Genomic DNA, 22,276 nt, shown 5'->3' on the forward strand with positions numbered 1-22,276 from the left:
TAATGGAGTAACTAGCCAAATTGGCTGTAATGTTATGTAACACATTTTTTTTTACCAAAATGAAAGTCTCAAATTTGAGACGAATAAAAGTCGATTTATCGAATAAAAAAGTTTCATATTCGATATTTTTAATTAGCAGTATATATAGGAGATAATTAACCTAAAACTGACAGTAATGCTAAATAACATGATTTTACCAAGATGGAAGTCTAAAATTTAGACCTCATGTAAATAATAAATTTTTAAGTCAAATTGGGACATTTTCTTAGGAGAATCTAAATCTTTAATGTAAAATGGAGGTTCCTGTTTATGATTTTTTAATAGCTGCCGGTACCACTCCCAATGGAGGAATTGAAGCCATGTTCAAATCATTTTTATTTGTAAAAAAAATTGTCTAAAGATATACATTTTTGGACTTTATGAACTTAAAAGGAAAACCCGACAATAATGCATTAAAAAGGAAATTAAAACATTACAGTGATTACCTACTAATGCCATATCCTTTTCTTTATTTATTTTTTTCGATAGTAATCTCAACACAGTTCGGAAATTTCTATAAATCAATGACTTGAACAAATTTTAATCTAGAAGGGCACGACCTGCAGCAGATTACATTCATAAGATTCCAGATTACAATTATTTGTTCAAGCTCAACTTTTGTAACTTATTTTGAGCTCAACGTTCACTTACTATGTTTTAAATATACCTCCTTTAAAAAGAGAAAAAGAAAAGGTGAATATTAAGAAAATATAAATTTATAAAAATACATTTATATATTATTAAAAAATTTTATTATTTGTAAATAATCAAAAAGTAGTATTTCCATCAAAGAGAGAAGTAAAACATTTATAATGAGTATAATGTTAAATGGTAAAACAATTCAACACAACAAGCATTATTATTTCTGCACGTACAAAAGAGTTTGTTTCCTACAACTCTTCCTTTGCAGCAGGAATTTTTCTTTTTTTGCCTGAAAAAGAAAAAAAAAATTGATTTTATTATCAAATTCTGAGAAAGATCAACCAGTGTGCTAACTTGTTATTTTTTGAAGTGATACTTCTTATGCGACTTCCAACAAGGTTGCGTTAAACGTTTAGCGCTACATTTTTATTGGCCGGGAAATCACGTGGTAGGATCCAGTTTTCCCTCATTCATTTCCATATTGTTTTGGTTCTCACTAGCATAAAAATAATAAAGGTCATAAAAGGATTGTTTTTCTATAAATATTTTAGTTTGATTTGATACACATATAATTTAATAGGGTAGTATTTTTTATTTTCAAACTTAGTGGTTAACAATTGTAAGAAATTAGTGAAAACAATCCCACGGACAATGTGACGGATTTAAGGTTATATGAAGGTATGTCTCTTATGAATATCAATTGATTGTTAGGTTTTCTCTTTTCTAATTGCCATTTATATTTCACCAAATGCAGCCATGAGGGACATTAAATTATTTATTGCTAAATCTTTATTGCCACTATCCACTGCAGGTTCACAAGCTCTGGCAGACGTTACTGGTGAAGAAATTGATTATTGAGAGCGGCCTGTGATCCTTGCAGGAGATTTTAATGTGAATTTCTTGTTACCTGAAGCCGAAACATTATTAACCTTCCTTAAAGACAAATTTGGATTGGAAATGATAAGTGGTAGGAATGATCCAACAACCAAAGGGGTAACTACCATTGATGCAGTTTTTTGCAAGAAATATTGAAAAAATAGAACTCAAACATTTCGTATCTTACTTTAGTTATCATAATCCCATTGTAAATGTTATAGATTTGGATATTTCTCCACTCGAAAATGATAATTAAAAGATGCGATCAATTGTGAATTGTAAGCATTGTTAATAAAGTTTGTCTTAAAGAAACAATATGATTTCACTAAAAATCAATTTCTACCCCTTCCTATTTTCATTTCCACATTATGAAGTATCACTTCTTCCGCGCTGAGGGACTCCACTCCCTATTTTTTTTTTATCTATTTTGGAAAAAAAAAGAAAAGAAAACAAAACGGTAAATTTTCCATTGAAAAATTAGAGAGAGAAGAAAAACAGAAAATAAACCTGAAACCGGATCATGATTTTACGTGTATGTATTTGCTAATTTCTAAAAAGCTGATCAGAAACTAAGGATTTTGATAAATTTCACAGTTTTTGAAACGTTAATCAAAAGAATAAATACAAAAATTTAATATTCAGGAAACATATTTTACTATAACAAGGAAATAAGTATAATATCTATCTAATAGTATAAAATGCTAATGCCTATAGATAAAGATTACTTAAATTGATAAAATTCTGTTGGCAACAGAAAACTGTAACATCAAAAGAGTGAGCAATTAATTATAAGCGAGGAAAACAGAATAGCATCTAAATAAAAAAAAGACATATACTAAAAAAATAACACCAAAAACGTTTTTAAGCTAAATTATTTCCGTTTAGACATGCCATTTAAATTACCGTAAAGGGAGCTTTCAGTCATGACTTTCAATTGTGACATTCCTTTTAATTCCTTTTTTTTTTTATTTAATTTCAACAATTATTCAATTGAAGGCCTTAATTCCTCTTTTTAATTTTTACTCCTATTGTATCTTCAAACTTATTTAAAATTGTATGTGTACGTAACAAACGCTGGCAATATTCCTTTTCGGGCGGATGTAAAAGAAAATCACCCAACTCAGAAAACATAGATGTAAAAATAAAAATCACCAAGCACCAGTGATACTTAGTGAATCACGGTAATAGATGTTGCAGTTATCGAGGTACAGGTATAGGACAAAATAATAGGAACACCTGTGTAAGAATGGAGTCGTCCTTCGACCGTTCAACTAACGGCGGGCACGTGTAGCAAGAGTGTGCCACCTAGTGGTGGATACGGAGTTCTGAAGGTGGGTATTCATCTCGGACGTTATCACCGACAGTGTAGTCTTGCGTTTTTGAGCGAATATCCTCTTCAACACCCGTCTATGACGGTCCGACAACTTTGACTTCCTAGCGCTGTTGTGCTTCGCAGAAAACACCTTAAACAGCTTTGTGTATAGAATTCATTGGAAATCAAAAACGATTTCAAGAATGATATTGCTGCTAATTTATACAAGAAATAAACTAGAATACCAGCGACATCGTAGAGCAGCAAAGACAATTTGGAAAAAAAATGGTTCATCTTACAGGAAAAATTGAAGAACTCAGCAGCAGTTATCATGCAAAGTGACTGATGAATTTGATATAAATGCTGGCGTACAACTGGGTGATGCACTCTCGCCCCCCCCCCCCCGTTATTTATTTTGATTCTGGAGCATGTTGTTCGTCAACTTGACTTAAGAAAAAACATCCGCACAAAACATATTTGCGCTTAAGCCGACGCAAATAAACGAAAATAAGAATTATAAGAAAAAGAAAATCAGCTTTGAGCTCTATCACTAGATGCTTAATTAGAGTAGCAAAGGAGATGGGACTTATAATTAATGATAGAAAAATAAAGTACATGGAAAAAAGTAAAACTGTAAATGATTAGACAATGAAAGTTGCTTCAAATTAATTTGATATTAAAAGAGTGCATGGTTTTACCTACCTTGGATCAATCATCAAAAAAAAAAAAAAATAATCATTATTTTATATAAATAAATAAGTTCAATCATTATTGAAAAAAAAAATCAAAACTTAGCTGCATTATTGGTATGGGGTAAAGGGGGAAAAATTTTATAAAAATTAGGGTAATAAAGATATTAAGATAATTAGAAATATTTAAGATAGATTAAAGAAAACTAACAGCTGTTAAAAAAAAAACTAAACCAAAGTTGAAAGGTGGAAAAAATAGAAATAGAAAAAAATATCTTAACTGATAAAAAAAAATTAATGCTAAAAATAATATTTTCTGGAGAAAAAAAATATTGATAAAACGTTGAAAGAGAAATAACGCTATTAGAAAAGCTATTAAAAAAAGCAGAGCTATCATAAAAAAAACCATGAAAAAAAGAAAAATCGGTCTTAATGAAAGATTTAACGCTAAAAATCTCAATTCAACTTTTCACACAGCCGTATTTTTAGAAAAAAGTAAATAAAAAAGAATAACGTTCATTAGAAATGCTCTTCAAAGAATTCTGTCAAAATAAAAACGATGATAAAAAGAAAAGTTAATAAAAAAAGCAAAAGATAAGAAGAAAAAAATTTTTTTTTATCAGTTTTGAATTATAACTTTAACGTTAAGAATCACAGTTTTCCATGTTACTGATTACCGTCTTACCGTGCAGGAAAAGGAGACACGAAAAGAATTAAGTCTATTACAAACGATTCGTTAAAATGATAGGGATGATTTCCGTATCCAAATTGTTGCCAAACTTTGGCGAGATTCATACGAGTGCCTGCGGGGAGTATTTTGAGGAGGCGTGGTCAAATACGTCAAGAAATGACGTTTTCACATATCGTCAGAACTGGTATGGACATCCTTTCCCTCTTTGTTAGAACTGAAAATGGATACTATCAACACCTCCTAGAAAAGAGTAGGCCTCAGCACGGGTTATCATAAATATCCTTTAGTAGTCCAAACGTAATGACATATGTCGTATTTTCAACCACTGCGCAGCTTAGTACCCCGAACGTAATGACATCTTTCTTATTTTTCATCAACTGCGCAGTTAACTTCGTCACATCGGACTACTAAATTGATCCGTGCTGAGGCCTTCATACTTCTAGGAGGTGTTGATACTATACGAATATTAAAACAAAGAGACTTCGTTTTAATTCCAATATTTTAAGGTGTTTCAAGTTTTTGAAGAAACCAACAAAAATTGATACTTCAAAATTGAACACTTTTATAGCAAAATTTGGGAAAAGACCAATCTTTTAAATGAATATATTTAAAAAAATTTTTTAATATTTCTTTCGAAGATGCTAATTAGTGAATATGAATTGAATATTGAATGTTAATTAATGAAAACGTAAACTAAGTATTTAACTTAAAATAAAGAAACAGTTTTCAAAAAAACAAAAAGCGTGCTCCCCCCCTCACGCTACGCCATTGTTTCAAAAAATGAAGGTACCGTGTGCAAAAAATGCCTCGAAATTGAATTTACACCTGACTGACAACTACACTGCTCAAAAAAATTAGGGGAGCCATGTGCTCCCCTAATTTTTTTGAGCAGTATATATATACACTGCTCTAAAAAATTAGGGGAGCACATGGCTCCCCTAATTTTTTTGAGCAGTGTAGTATTTTTTTCGTAACAATTATTTTTTAATTGTTCCAGTGAGATTTTTTTTTTCCTTTGAAAACTTACTGGGAAAAACAAGAGATAGCTTTCAAAAGTTAAGAATTCTCAATAACAGTCGGTGGTGTCAATTGAGTTTTGATCTGAATAAAAATACATTTTTAAACAATTTATTGGTGTTAAATGCTGTTTTTGTTGTGAATAAATAAATGTACTATGATGAATGCATTTATTTTTTTACGCTAAATCCTTTGAATTGATCGGCAAAATAGTTTTGAAGTTATAGGGATTTTATGCACAAAAAGTACTATTTTGCACTTGTACATTAAGCTTCTGACATTGCTATCTGAAAAAATAAGGTATTGTAAAGACTTTTAAACTTTCTCAGAAAAGACTAGTAGCTTGCATCTTAAATTATTTATTCACAAGTTAGAGATGCACAAAACAGACATAAAAACGACACATAACAGACAAAATTTAACCAAGACATTTATCAAAATACCGCCATCATCATTTTTTTAATCTCGACTCCACTCTCTTTGGAAACAAAAAAAAACCTAAAAGAAAGTTAGTGTGCCATCTAGTGGTCAGTTTCTTACAGTCTTCCTCCCCTCATGAAAAAAACTTTTCTCGAAGGGAAAAGTTTATATTTTTCCTAAGATAAGTTCTTTGATTGAAAAATAAACAAATATAGTATTGAAATATAAACAAATATAGTTATGAAAAATAAACAATTACAGTATTGAAAAATAAGCAATTGCAGCATTGAAAAATAAACAATTGCAGCATTGAAAAATAAACAAATGCAGCATTGAAAAATAAACAATTGCATCATTGAAAAATAAACAAATACAGTACCAGTTCTATCTGAAAAATTAGCACCTTAAAATTTTTGCAAAGCACTGTACCTATCCCTACTATTCTAGATCAGGAAAAAATTAAAACACACATAATATACAAAATATTGAAACATTTATACAAATACTGGAAATTTAAGAACGACAAAGAAAATTTTTTTTTTTATTATTATATCTGAGATATTTTATGATGGTATATGATGATATTGATTTTAAGGGATTCGACTCAAACTATCAGCATTCTGATGTTGTTTTCCCTTACGATGTACAATCTCATAAATAATTGATTGCAGAATTAACGCCCATCTTAGAAGTCTAGGATTTGTTCCAGTGTTTTTTTCCAGCCACACTAAGGGATTATGATCAGTTTGTATAAGAAATTTTTTGTGTCCATCAAGAAAACATTTCAATTTTTGTACAGCAAAAATAATGGCGGCACATTCCCTCTCTGTAGTGCTGTATTTTTGTTCTATGGGTGAAAATTTTTTACTGAGGAACAGGATAGGATGTTCTTCATTTTCAGTCATTTGCGAAAGCACAACACCAATCCCAAGATTGGAAGCATCGCACTGAATGATGAAAGACTTTGTATAGTCCGGGCTATACAAAACGGGATTGTCACAAAGTCTTTCTTTAAGCTCCTCTAATGCCTTTTGGCAAGAACTATTCCAGTCAATATTTGATTTACGATTTCGGCCCTTGAGTAAATTTGTAAGTGGAGCTGCAATTACAGAAAAGTTTTGAATGTATTTTCTGTAATAGCCAGCTAATCCCAAAAAAGCTCTGACTTGAGACTTGGTAGTGGGTATTGGGAATTCTTTTATGGCTTGGACCTTCAGTTCACCAGGTGTTCTTAGGCCTTGTCCAACTAAATGACCAAGGTACTTTACATAAGCTTGGCCAAATTGGCATTTTGACGGTTTTATGTGCAACTTAGCAGCACTCAACTTGTGGAAAATGTCTTCAAGGTGTTTTAAATGTTCGTCCCAGTTTTGGGAGAATATGGCCACATCATCCAAATAAGGCACTGCATACTCTTCACACCCTTTTAATATACTTGCCATAAGCCGACTAAAATCATATGGTGCGTTTTTCAAACCAAAAGGTAAACGCAATGGCCTGAAAGTTCCGAAATTCGTCACGAATGCAGCATACCTTTGGGCATTTTTACTTAATGGAATTTGCCAGTAACCTCTGGTTAAGTCCAGGACTGAAATATATGTAGCAGCAGATACTTTCTCTATCAGCTCTTCTATATTAGGCAATGGGAAAAATTTTGTGCGGGTGACTTTATTTAATCGCCGATAATCAATGCAAGGTCTTGCTTCTTTGCCATGGGTTTCCACTAATATCAAAGGAGAAGTAAAATCTGACTCTCCTGGTTCAATAACTTTTAGCTTTAGCATCTTTTCTACTTCAGATTTCAAAATTTCAGATTGTCGGGGTGAGAATCTATAGGGTTTGGCGCAAATAGATTTGTCACACTCTAGTTGAATGTCGTGTTCAGTCAACGTTGTACATCCAGGCTCATTTGAAAAAATGCTGGAATATTTTCTAATTAACAAACAAAGTTCATCAATCTGATTTTCAGACAATCTAGTATTCGATTGAATATTTTGCCAAATTTCTAATAATTCATTGTCTTTAGATTCTAATTCGAGATGAGGAATTTCCTCGTCTTCTTTGGTTAAGTTGCTTTCAACACACAACAAGTTCACATTTTCTTCTCTCTGAAAGTACGGCTTCAGCATATTTGCATGATACACATGAGTTTTATCATTGTCTGCGTAACGAATGATATAATTGGTTTCCGAGAGTTGTTTAATAACCACTCCTGGTCCAATCCAATTAACAGACAGCTTATTTGGTTTGGATGGAGCAATGATTAGAACTAGATCACCTTCCTTAAACTCTCGCTTTTCCGCATTAATGTCGTACCACAGTTTTTGTTTCTCTTTAACTGCTTGCATATTCTGTATAGCAAGTTCTTGGCAACATTTCATTCTATTCAGAAGTTCAAAAACATACGAGATCACATTGTTTTCTTCGTCACCTTGTTCTGTTAAGTTTTCATAGAGCAATCTCATTGGAGTTCTCAAATTTCGACCATGTACTAGTTCCGCTGGACTAAATCCAGTACTATCATGAATAACTGTCCTCAACGCAAATAGAGCATGAGGTAAGACTTTCTCCCAATCTGTTCCAGATTCTAAACAAAGCACTCTAAGAATTCGTTTCAAAGTTCTATGCATCCTTTCAACTGGATTGCTTTGAGGATGTCTTACTGAACTTCTTACAACTCGAACTCCGAATTTGTCCAAAAACTCAGTTGTAAGAACACTCATGAATGATGTTCCCTGATCAGTTTGTAATTCCTTAGGAAAACCAAGACGACTGAAAATTTGTAGTAACGCATCTACAATTGTTGTAGAACACAAATTTGGAGTAGGTATTGCATCAGGATACTTAGATGACATGCATATTACCGTTATGATATATCTGTTCCCCGAAGTACTGATTGGCAAAGGTCCACAAGCGTCAACGTTCAACTTGGTGAATATTTCTGAAATTACAGGGACAATTTTCAACGGCGCTTTTTTCTTATCTCGAGGTTTTCCAACTCGTTGGCAATGGTCACAAGTTTTAACAAAATTTTCTACATCACTAAAACAGTTCGGCCAATAAAAAGTCTTAAATAAAGCATCTTTAGTTTTATTTGCACCTAAATGTGCAACTGTACCTTCATGACAAAACGTTTTTAGTTGTTCACGAAACTTTTCAGGAACGACTAATAGTTTTCTTTCCATTCCGTTTTTGTCTCTTTTCTTATAAAACAGCATGTTTCTCTCTAATACGTATTTGTTTGGTTTGGAAATCGTCTTTTTCGCTTCATCAATGAGAGGTTTCAATTCTTTACTATTATATTGTTCTTTGATAAACGCTTTTGGAGAAGTTTTTATGAGATCTTGCAATGACAGTTCCTTAACTACTGGTAGGACTTCTTCAATTCTCTCGTTATCTTCAGATGTGTTCTCATTCAGCTCTTTGTTAAGTTTATCGTCACACTGGATTTGGCTATCATTTTCAACATTTAAAAGTTTTTTCTGAGCTCTAGTTTGTATGGCATTTAACATATGTACTTGTAAATCTTCTTTAACTTTGCACTCTTCAAACAGCATGGCAGTTTTGTTTCCAAGCAGATATCTACCTTGATCTAAGGAATCTCTCAAAACTGCAGCTTTAGTGATTATGTGTCCCATCTCACACTCCAACTCAACTTCTACAAGAGGCAAACATGTCAAAGTTTCTTCCAAAGGTGTTCTTAACCAAACCTTTTCATTTGTATACATATGTGGTTTCACATACTTGTTGCAAATTAGATCTAGAGTTGCACCAGTATCTCTCAAAATTTTCATCTCAACTCCATTTACTTTACCCACACTAAGGTAACGTGACATCAGTTCATCAATACTTTTGTCAGCTACAACATGCGAAATAGATTCCTGAGTTTTCTTTAACTTATCACATTGAGGTCTAAGATGATTGCTAGAGCCACATTCATAGCAACGAAGGGGTTTTCTCTTTTCAAATTCTCTATCTCTTAGTTTTTCTTGAGATATTTCCGATTTTGTCAACAATTTCGGCTTGAATTCTTTTTTATTCTCGTTAAACTTAGAGTTCCAATTTTGGTTTCTAATATTAGAAAAATTCCTTTTGGGAAAATCTTTCTTTTTAAAACTCTCTCGAATACTTTCAAAATTGTCCAACTTTTCAGCTAATTCAAATGGAGTGATAAATTTCAGCCAATCTTCTAAGTAATGTTCTCTTATCTCCACAGGTACTCGAAACTTCAATTGCTCAGTTATTATCAGATCTTTAAGCTGCTGCAGGTTCTCAATCTTCAATTCAGTAATCCACTGGGTAAAATAACTAGACAGTTCTTGTGCATAATTTCGCCAAGATTTGTCCTGGGATTTTTGATGTCTATAAAAACATTGCTTTAATTTTTCACTATTCAGTTTATATCTTTTCAAGATAAGATCTTTTACAAAGTCATAGTTAATAGCATCGTCAGGTTTTTCTCTTGCCAGCATGTTAGATAATTCCCCAGGTAAAACCGCTAACAGATAGGCAACCCAATCCTTCTTTGGTACCTGAGCCATCTCTGCTCTTCTCTCAAAATTTATAAGGTAGAGTCCCATTTCATCGTGCTTTTCATCAAATTTGGGAGTAATCTGAGTAAGAGGAATTCGATGAGAATATTCAACTTTCTTTTCTGAATCACTATTTTGAACAGGATCCTTATTCACCAGTTCTAATTTTTTTACTTCCAGTTCATGTAATTGGGCTTCACGCGCCAATCTATCTTCTCTCTCTTCTTGTCTAATTCTTTCTTGTCTATCTATCTCATCTAGTCGAGTTTTCTCTTCTTGTTTTCTGTCCTCAATAATTCTATCTAGAATAATCTTTACTTCATCTTCCTTATAAGCCGGGCTGTTCAAAATTAAATTCTTAATTTCCACTACTTTACTAGAAGAGTCAGCATCCACACCAATTTCTTCACACACTTCTAATAAGTCAATTTTCTTAGCTTTTGCTAAGTAAGCCATGACTTAAGGATCAACAAAATCAGAATGCTTTAAATTTATTTTCTCTTTCTTTCTTTGTATTTTAAATTTAAGAAAATTATGTTATTTATTATTTTAATAAAATAACAATAAGAAAACTAAAACACCGTTCACAACCGAAAGAAAACTTTAAAATGCATTACGAATAACAATTCTAAGATCTATTATTTCGAAAAGATAACCTGTATTATGCAATAGTAACCAACTAAACATTTTTACGCTAATTTTTAATATACCATAAACAATGCAAAATAGTTTCAAAAACACTTTTTACATATTCAACAAATTGCATAAAATTTCACCCTACTTTCGAATTAAAATCGAAACGAATCAGTGAATAAACTCTATAATTACATACATAAACCTTCAATCAATAATAAATTCTCATGTTCACTTAAAAGCTTCAAATATAACCTCATATATATAGATTTTTTACAAAAAAAATACAATCTATTTAAAATTTATTTCACCATTAATTGAAGTTAGTTTTCAATACTACTAAATAAACAAATGCAATAAACTTTGTGCATAAGTCAACAAAAAATTATATTCCTGTATCATAGAATACTCAAGGATAATTATAGAAATATTAAATACAGCATTTAATTATTCTTTTCTTTAACTTACTAAGCAATAATCCTAGCTAAAACCACAATGAACAAAAACAAAATTAAATGTTCTTTTCAATAAGTAATAAATCGTTCTTCTTTTTTTTTTAAACCGAGATCCTTACTCAAATCTCATAAATTATTCATGAACTGAAACTTAACTCATCATGTTGATCTGGAATAAAAATATTACACATACATCTACATTGATGAATGAGTTTACTTTCACTTTCAATATAATTAAACACTATGCTCAACTTCCGTTTTCAAACACGTTTTACATCAGAATACACTGAATAAAACAATTTTGTATTTCTTTAAAGCAAACACTTTATAATTTCTGCTTTTTAAATTAATATTTCATCAAAATTTATGTGTAATAAATGTTTTAGTAGGGATAAGCAAGTGCGTTCAAATCAGAATCCAACGTTTAATACAAAATGTGAATTTAGATTTATATGACAGTATTTAAATTACCCAGATTTTAATACAAAAATTGAGTTTTAAAATACTAAGGCACTTTTCAGATAGAAAAAGTACTTACCCCTAAGTTGTTTCATTAAGAAGGCACTGACTATTTGTTCGTGCCGAACGCTGCCACCAATTTATTTTTTAGTCTGTAAAGACTTTTAAACTTTCTCAGAAAAGACTAGTAGCTTGCATCTTAAATTATTTATTCACAAGTTAGAGATGCACAAAACAGACATAAAAACGACACATAACAGACAAAATTTAACCAAGACATTTATCAAAATACCGCCATCATCATTTTTTTAATCTCGACTCCACTCTCTTTGGAAACAAAAAAAAACCTAAAAGAAAGTTAGTGTGCCATCTAGTGGTCAGTTTCTTACAGTATTGTTTCCTATTGCTATCTAAACAAATAAGATATTGCTTCGTATATTTTTGACGTTTAATAAGTATCAGTTACAATTTTTTTTTGTTTTGTTCAATTAAACAGTATTATAGTTGTATTGTAATTATAAAGAATAAACCTTTAACGTTTAAACTATTATCTTTGTCATATAGACTTAAGTTAATCTCATTTAAATTAGCACGAAAATAAAAAACTTAGAGAAATATGTTTCTTGTTTTTGTTGTTACTTATACTTTACTTGACAATGTCAGGTGCGTTAACTTGTTAAAATTTGAACTCTGTATACATAATCGTGGTGGCTTCTGCGCCATAACTTCGTAGATTAATATTTTATTTTATATCTGGGGTTGAACGTCTTTACGAATATAAATATTTAATTTGTAACATCGCAATCTTGAACCCAACACAAAAGACAAGGAAACTCTTGTATTTGCATTGGGCAAAATAGAATGCATGGAGACTTTCTGAAATTCGGGATAGAGACAACCCACATTTGCCTTATATGGAAAAAAAAACCTAAAACATCTTACGGGAATCCAGATGGTAATCAAATTCTCAACAATGATTAGTCAATTACTGATGATATTTTAAGTCAGCACTGCAATCAGTGCGAGCCGGGAGCAGAATTCGTAACGACCAATCATATCGATCTGAGGAATTTAAACCTCGGGTCGAGATGCGAACCCTTGAATCACTAAAACTCAGGCCGGGATAGCCTGGTCGGTAGGGCGCTGGGCCCAAGTCCAAGAGGTCGTGGGTTCGATCCTCGCCGGCCGAAGACTCCCCGTGTAGTAAATGGTGACTGATGCACGTTAAATCTGTCGAGTCTCAAAGTCCTCCATGTTCCCATAACAAATCAATACCTCTGGGGGTACTGATCCAGGAGTTTCCTTGTCTTCTGGATTGGTTCAAAATTGCAAGGCTTCGGAGTTGAACATTAGTAGTCGTAAACCCATTAAATTGGGTCGGCTGCTCAACGACAGTTATAAAATAAAAATAAAATCACTGCAACTCACAGACTAGTATGAGAACCACTGGCAAACAGCCTATCGAATTTGATATTATTCGATTTCGTAAAATGTATGTGAATGGATAGAAAGCAATGGTTCTAAAATGTCTAAATAGTCTTTTGTAAGCTAAAACAGGACGCTCGAAGTCAAGCAATTTCTCTTCACTTACAATGAAGAGGATAGTATGCTGAAGTTTTGATTATTTTTTAAAGACTTTCATTTAAAATTCTATTTTTACTATACTAGCAACGCTGCTACAGGATTTGATAATTTTTATTCATGCATATTATTCACGTCTAATTTAAATAGTTAAAATAAATTTTGTTAATATTTTTTAGCAATTTATTAATACCAATGGTAGATGAGTATAGTAACAGCTGGTAGATCAATAAACAATTAAATGAATCAACGATTTAATTATTAAAAAAAATTAATGAATAACCATTTCATAGAATGAGTCTATAAATTATTTTTTAAATCAATAAATAATGGGTTTTATGGTTATTTTGATTTACTATATCATCAAGTCTCTCATGATTCATTAATCCAATTTCCTTTTATTTAAATAACTCATTAATTCTCTCATTTACGGATTAATTGATGATAAATTAATCCGCTATTAATTGATTGATTCCCTGATCATTGTATCATTAATTTATCAATTATCTAATTTATAACTCACTGATTTATTGATACCTCAATTCATTCATTGATTTGCTAATGCATTGATTGGTTAATTAATAGATTCGCTGATTTTTGATTTGATTGATCACTGATTTCTAGATTTATCTGATATATATATACTATATATTATATATAATAATAATAATAATGAAATTCCGAAAAAAGGAAGAAAAACAAGTAATAAATATCCAGAAAGAAAAATATATAATCTTTTTATCAGCTCCCACGATTATATCCGCAAAAAGGAGTACTTTCTAATATTGTATCAATATAGCCAAAGCAAAATATATCAATACAATAGTGTGAGGAGCACTCAAAAAATAGAACCCTTTTTGTATTTATCTAATATATATGTACAAACATACATATACATACATGCTTCATTTTATTCTGAACTAATTTAAATATTGAATTAAAATATTATTTGTAAATGTAATATTTATATGTTTTGTTGGATAATTTAAAACGTACTGAAACAAGAGCGCATTTAAAAAGAAAATACAACTGAAGAAAAAGAAATAATGAAAAAGGTTACATCTATCGTAAACTAAACTTGGCGTGTCAATAGTCACGTGATAAATGACGCGAGAGCTATGACGCCCGAATCTAACGTAGAATCACGTGACACGAGACTCTTGTTCAGCCTCTTTAGTGAAGCTCCGCCCCTTCCCTGCAAACAGTTATGTTTTTGATGTGCTTCCTGGATCGCCTGCATTGAATTGCGCCTTGGCGAATCCAGTCGGCGTCACAGATCACGATACGGAAATATGCGTAATGTTTGGCAAAATATTCGGCCACCGAATATTCCGTAAAAGATTCGAATACCGAATACTGGCCACATATTCGTTTAATCTATACTTAATACACACAAAATTTAAATTAAGTTGAATTAAAATTACTCAGAAATTTATTTCCGGGTACAAACTCTGAGGGAGGGAAACACTTTATATATTTTTTGTATGTAATTCGTATTTATCACTCAATTATATTATATTAATTAAATTATATTAATTATTTTTACATGAATTTGAAGAGCCGACAGGATGTAATGCTGCAAAGGTGCAGAAAATTTTCCGCTAAAATTTAACTTTACATAGCAAAAAAAACATCCTTTTCCTAGCTATTTGAAATAATTCGCTTCGATTCCAGACATTTTCTTTCAATTTTTTTTAATTAAAATTAAATTTTAAAAAAATATACATTTTTATAAAAAGTTTAAAATATTTTAAATTTATCTGCAATATTATCATTAAACTGTTATGTAATTGTTGTTGAAATCATGGTAATGCATTGTACCGTTTCTAAATAATTTGTTTTAAAATATTGAATTATGCTTTTTTTCATATGGTGTTATTTTGTAAAAATTTCTGTTTTCAATTAGATTCTGATATTTTTGTAATGAACTTTTTAAATTGTTTAATGAAAATAATAGCTAAAAAAGCTTTCAGGAAATACAAATTTAAAGTTTTAATTATATTTAATTTAAGGTGTCGAATACTATTTAATCTTTTTTTCATAAAAAAAAAACTCAGCTTAAACAAAACAAAATGGTTTGTTTTTGAAATTCAAAAAAAAAAAATTACTTTCCTGGTTTTGTAATAAGAAATCTACAATTTTTCTGGTTTTTTTTTCTAAAAGACAAACAAATTCATAGTCTGACATTTAAATAAAATATTGAAGTATTTAAATAACAATTATATAGCTCTCATTCTTTCAATATTTGTCGTTATATTGTTCAATATTTAATATATATATATATATATATATATTAAAGTATGGTTAAAGTATGAAATCCGTTATTTTATAGAATACCTAGTTATTTCATAGAATAACGATCTGCAGCCCGTTAAAGTGTAAAATACCGTTCGGTTTCTACAGCTCAAAGTTTAGGTACTGGTCAGGGATTTAAAAAATGTTCCTGTAAAACCCAGTGTGCCAACTGTTTGCTTGTTGAAGACATGTTTTTGCTTTAGAAATAATGTTCTTTGTAATTCCAAGTGTCATTTTAGTAATCCTTGTTGCAACAAATGATTTTATGGTACGTTTCTATAAATACCATTTATACGCTGCATAAATTAGATAAATTGTTTCTTTTTCATTTTAATTGTCTATCATTAGTTTATTTATAGAATACCAAGTTATTTTATTTTAGTTAAATTGTTTATTTTACACTTTAACTGTCTCTCATTAGTTAATTTATAGAATACCTAGTTATTTCATAGAATAACTAGTTAAAGTGTCAAATTAATAACATATTACACACTTTAACGGACACGATCAATTATTTCATGGAATAACTAGGTATTCTATGAAATAACTGCATTATATACTTTAACTGTAACATATGTTAATATATATATATATATATAAGTTTATCACCTATTAATAATTAAGTTAAATTTTTTTGAGAATATAAGCCCCTTATAAAAGTCTGATTTTATATTATTAAGTAAATATATAATTAGTTCTAAGAAACTTACCAACAGAATAGTTGTTTTCAGATTTTAAATATTTCGAAAGCTTGACTAAAATTTCTGACGCTAATCTCATATTTTCTTCAACCCATAAACACCAATTGGGAGCAGATAAAATTTTCGAAGCTTTTTCCAAAATAAAATTTAAAGCGATGGTCTTCAAACTTTCATAGTTAATCATATCAGCCACTGTTATCACTTCACAAACATTTTCTTCTGAAAGCAGGGACAAAATTTTTGATGTGCATTTATCTTTTATATTCAATACTTGATATTTATCGGCAGCCAGCAAAAGATTTAAAGTACCTTCGCAGTCCATTTCATTCACAACATCGGTGTACATAAATTCTAGCAGGTTTTGCAAAGTCTTCTGATTTAAATCCTTTATTTCCACAATTCCAGATTGATTTTCAAGCATGTCTTGATCAAACATCGCAGAAAATACAGGAGATCGAGAGGCTAGAACGGCTTTATGGGCCAGAAAATCTATGTTGTTGACCCTCAGTTTTACGTCCGAATGTTTTTTGCTCAGGAACAGTTCACGAAAATCGTGTTGTAAAGACGAGGAAAAACTAGGCAGAGTTGCCGATTCTTTCTTAACAATCGAGCTGGCTGAGAGATTTTCAATTTTTGACCAGCTAGTAGATCTCTTGGAAATAATGCATTCAGAAATAAATGTATAATTGTAGGAAGGAGACCATGAATTTCCTGTGGACAAGTTTTTTATTCTAATCAATGTAGGAAGCACCCAAGGTTCGGTAGAATCAAACAAATGTAATTCACACATAGAAGCTAATTGTATGCCAGATGAGCTTAAAAATTTCATTCTGAACAATACTGTTTCATTCTGTGAAGATTCGTCTAACAATCGGATTCTTATTATCACTACTTCATCAGCTGCGGCAATCAAGTCGATTTTCAAGTTGGGCAATATCGAATTTGGATGGGATATGTTTTTAGACCAGTCGAAACATCCTACATTAGACACATGCCACTTAAAAGTAAATCGGTCAACATCTACAATTGTTACAGCCTCAGATTCAATACATTGTACTTTGTCTTCGTTTTCGCTCATGATATTGGTCATAACACAACGAATAATTAGAGTATCTTGGCTCCAGTTTTTCATGAGTTGATGTAACTCTTCTGTGCTTCCAAAACTACATCCCCAATAACCATTTTTTCTCAATTTACAACTTTTCTTTTCTTCAGTTTTTAGAACAGATCCTTCAACACTAAGTATTCCCAAAGTTACATCTAAAACAATTGATTTCCAATAATTATCAGGCATTTTTCTAATTAAGAAAGCAATAATCGTGTTTTCAGAATAGTCATTTTCTGAGTTTCCTTGCGGATAAAGACACAATTCCCAACTTTTGACTGGAAAGTTAGCCGAGTTAAAAGTGGGACTTAAAATTTTTTTATCATAAGCAGTACGACAAGATAAAAAGTTTTTAATTTTCCATGTAAATATACATTGGTTTTGTTTTGTAGCATCACCCATCCTTTTAATTATTCCGGCCGACAAGCAGTTGAACAAACAATAAAAAATATGTTAGCCTAACAGGAAATATTAAGCATCATACGTTTCGATTTGCAATTCTTATCGAAAGTAATTCTTTTCATACGGAAAGAGTTCTGAACACGAAATATCTCTTTTTTTTAATTTAGTTATATGACACGTGATCAAATTCCTTCATAGAAACGACGAAGAGGTAGTAAATCTAGGTTATAGGAAACGGAAGCAGCTCTTTTTCACCCTCCCAAACAACTTTGTATCGAGCTACAGAACTCCGCCTAACGGCCAGAGTAAAAGCTCTGGCAAAAACAAGTTCTGGGTGAGGGGGAGAGAAGAGTCTCCGTCTCTTTCATCAGGAGATGATAAATAATTTTAAGTACTGTAAAAACGTTTAAAGAAATAGTCCGTTTCATTTAAATTATAAATAATCTGTTGTTTTTCTTTTTCACGTAATTGATTCTATTGATTTCTCAGTGATTTCAAAGAATATACGTAAGATAAAGCAGGCCAATATATTTTTTTAAGATACATTTTATGATGATTATTTTATTGAAATTTTTTGGCACATAATTTTATAGGTTCGTTTCAATTTCATTTTTATTATTTCAGACAAGTCAAAATTATTATTAAATATTGCTTGGTTTTTATTTTTGAGACTTTGTTTTATAGTGATGTTGTAGAATTTTCTCAGGGCTAAACATACATCATGCAAAAACAAACATTTATTAATTTAGTTTTTTGGTAAAAGAGAAGTTATCTTTCAGCCTTATCATTATTGCCTTTTTTTACATTTTTCTAAAACAAATTCACAAAGTTAAATGCTATTTTAGTAGTTCAAAAATTAATCAAACGTAAAATAAAAATTAATTATGAATTCACTTGGATAGCTATTGATTTTAATTAATTGAATGTTAAACTTTGAAAGAACTGTATTAAAACTGTTTTTCTCTTAATACTTTTTAAATAAAAATTATGCTTTTATTGTCTTTTTTGATGAAATTTTTTAGTAAACTCTGCCTCTGTTCAAATAGTTAATTTTAGAAACTTTAACAACTTTTAATAAACTACATTGTCAAAAAAATAATAATAAATTTCTGTATAAAAAAAGGTAAGCATAAAAAGTTTAGGAAAACATGACTGAAACAATTAAATACTTTTAACATAAAAAAAAAAGAAATATCAATCTTTAAATTTGGACTTATATGCTGGATAACTACATATTAATAGAAAAAAAAGTCATCCCGTGGCAATTATCATCGGAAGAACACTCTTGCTTCGGCTTCATTAACTCTTGGCCAAATATGACTGACCCCAAAGAGCTGCATAGTTTTACTTAACATCAGCTACAATGGAGTCAATTATTTAGCAATACATTTTTTGATGACTCAAAGGATGATACTTCACACACTATTCATGAGGAAAAATCGCTCTAGGATCCAAAAACATTTAAAGTAATTTCAAATAAACTTAATTATGTATTTTCTTAATTATGTACACAAGAAAGTATAAATTAATTCACCACACTATAATTTCTTCAGCTTTAGATATCACTAGCTATAAAAATAATTAATACTTCAAACATGAAATCTATGAATGTCAGAAAATAGAAAATATTAAAGTTCTAGGGCAATGTCAGAAAAATCTAAAGAAGCAAAGAAAACTGCAGGTTAATATATCCTATTACAATTTATTCTTCACCTTTAGGAAGCACTGGCTATAAAAATAAACAATTATAATTATTTAATTTCTGAAATATAAGTTAATTTCTGAAACTAAATATATCTTTAAAGAGTTAATTAATAAGTCAAACATGACATGTAATAAAATGAAGAAAAAAAAAAAGTTCCTGGCAAAAGCCAGAAAAGAAATCATCTGTAAAGACCACCGGCTGGAAACGAAAATTGATTATTACTTCAAACATAAAATTTATAAAAGCCAAAAAATGATATAATAATAAATAAATTACTTATGCCAGAAAAAAACTTATACACCATATTGCAATCTCTACTTCATCTTAAGAGTAGATATAAATTAAAACCAGTAAATTTGTTAAACAAGAAATTTATGAAGGGCAAAATAAACACGAAATGTAAAATGTCTAGGCAAATGCCAGAAAAAAAAATTAACAGATTATTATTTCTTTTTCATGTTTAGAGACCATTAGCTATAAATTAAAATTAATAAACACTTCAATTAATAAACACACAAAAATATGAAATAACACATTATTTCTATTATCACAGAAGCAGAATACATGAACTGTATTAAATTTGGGAAATACTGGATAGCAGCAGGTAAATAAATACAATAAATAAATTACATAAATCAATGAAATGGATTACAGGGTGCAGAATAAAAAACCGGGCAACTATTTTCAATATTAGGATTAAGGATAAATCAATTAACAAAATATAAGTACCTAGAAAAACACATTTTGACATGAAACATTCATATTATATCTTAACGATTGACATATCATTACATAGCCCAAAATTAAACTAACATGAAACTTACCCCGCCAGGTAATGTAACTTGATAATGGGCCTTTCGATAGGTACATTAAAAGAAATTAACATTAATTTGTGATTAAAAAATTATTTAATTTTTAAATACTGGCAAAGAAGTCATACAATGGCAAACAAATACTTTGTCATTCAAACAAGTAAAATTATATCTGATATGAGTTAATAATATTACTTTGATGAAAGAATGATAATGTGAAGTAAATATTGTTACACAGATATTTCATTAAAATATATAGAACATTAACTATATCTTTAATTACTAAAAATCTTAATAATCAGTAATAATCTCTTCTATAACAGAAACTTTAAAAGTAATGCACAGTAGATGAAAAAGATATAGTTCTTATAACAAACATACAATGTAGTATTCTTTAATGGATAACATTATCACATATTATTGAACAATTATTCTTTTAACATAACACTTTATTAGCGCACAACAAAACTATATCTGATTCATAATCGTAAATTAGAATCTTCATTTAATTAAAATCAATGTCATTTACTTAAGTAATACAAAAAAACTTGTTTAAAAAAATTATGATCAAATTATTCTAAATAGTGATATCACACTTTAATTTTGTATCAAAACTTATGAGAACACTTTCTTAAAATATTAAACAGGCCCATCTGAATTACTGCATCTAATTATAAAGCAGATAAGTACAAAAATTTGAAAATAGAAATTATCAAAAACAATCTTCATCCTCAACAATTTAGTTTTTTTTTTTTTTTGCTTAGAAAATGAAAACAATCAAACATTCAAAGGGCAATGAATTCTATCAAAATAATTGAATTGATTAAATATATATTGACCTCACTCAATAAAATATAAATTATGTAAACATTTAGCACATTAAATTCTTTCCAGATAATCTCGTGTAAGTTTTTGGTGTATAAACAATATACATGAAGTGTGTTGATATTTACAAAATATTTTTTAATAAAATAGATGAAATGATAAGAGATAGAGTTCACAGTATTTACAGTACAATTAGAAACTATAACAATAAATTTTACCATAACATAAGGAAAATCCAAAACCTTAGGTACTTTACCATAATTAATAAATTAATGATATCACAGTTTGTCTGATTCAGTTCATTTATTATTAAGTGAAAGCCATACAAATCCATATAAATGAATGTTCCTTACAATTCAAATTAATGTGTAAAATTATTCTATTTTTAACAATGTGTTTCATAAATTTCAATCTGTTAAATAGATGTTCTAATAAAAATCTGCAAGTACTTAGAATTACTTTTTATAATCTCTAATTGTTTGGAAATCACCAATCACTTTATCGATTAAGTAATAAGTTTATTAAAACAACTGATGAACAAATTAAATAGACAAGAAGGAAAGAATGCACTTGTGGATCAAACTGGAAGATTTCAAACAAAATATATTTACATTGATGTTTAAAAAACAATTCTAGAAGAGAATATCCTTACGATGTTATTGAAAGCATAAAATAAGTAAAAGTTTAATAGCAAAATAGTCAAACAAACGAAATCATAATTAAAAACTTACATTTAGAGCTTTAAACAAGCTGATACTCGGAAGCTGCTAAAAAACAATATTAATATTAGCGATTAAACAATAAATTTATTATTAACATGTGGAGTAATAACATGCACGTGTATTAATAACAAGTGAAAAATTCTAACGCCTGCTGATTGAGATGCCACCTAGCGGCAGTTTTGCATCCATTATCCATTAAAATCTGACGAATCACATATGATACTCTAGACTCCATGTACTCAACGCATAAGAAGGGGGTAGGAAGATTCCACTCCCCTCCCCCTATCAAGCATCAAATTTCGCTAGGTAAGAATAGTTCAGTGGCGTCATCTATTGCAGAGGCAAAACTAATTTCGAATATAA

The 22,276-nt window shown here is 30.0% G+C and overlaps 1 protein-coding gene across 1 annotated transcript; it reads right to left on the reverse strand.

Moving 5' to 3' along the window:
* Positions 1-768: 768 nt before the first annotated feature.
* On the reverse strand, positions 769-18,124 carry LOC107436359 (uncharacterized). Its single transcript, XM_016048055.5, has 2 exons — positions 16,352-18,124; positions 769-970 (listed from the first exon to the last, which is right to left on the reverse strand). The coding sequence occupies exons 1-2, from the start codon at positions 17,847-17,849 to the stop codon at positions 930-932; spliced, it is 1,539 nt and encodes a 512-aa protein (XP_015903541.4). The 5' UTR covers positions 17,850-18,124; the 3' UTR covers positions 769-929.
* Positions 18,125-22,276: the final 4,152 nt, after the last annotated feature.

This window comes from Parasteatoda tepidariorum, chromosome 2, assembly GCF_982258835.1.
Source record: "Parasteatoda tepidariorum strain Cologne lab strain chromosome 2, Ptep-v5.0, whole genome shotgun sequence".
In the NCBI taxonomy this organism is placed as follows: domain Eukaryota; kingdom Metazoa; phylum Arthropoda; class Arachnida; order Araneae; family Theridiidae; genus Parasteatoda; species Parasteatoda tepidariorum.

Excerpts from the sequence above, each read along its gene's own strand:
- LOC107436359 (XM_016048055.5), bottom strand. The coding sequence starts at position 17,849 with ATGGGTGATGCTACAAAACAAAACCAATGTATATTTACATGGAAAATT. Across the intron at positions 971-16,351 it reads TGAAAACAACTATTCTGTTG|GCAAAAAAAGAAAAATTCCT; the intron begins GTAAGTTTCTTA and ends TTTCTTTTTCAG.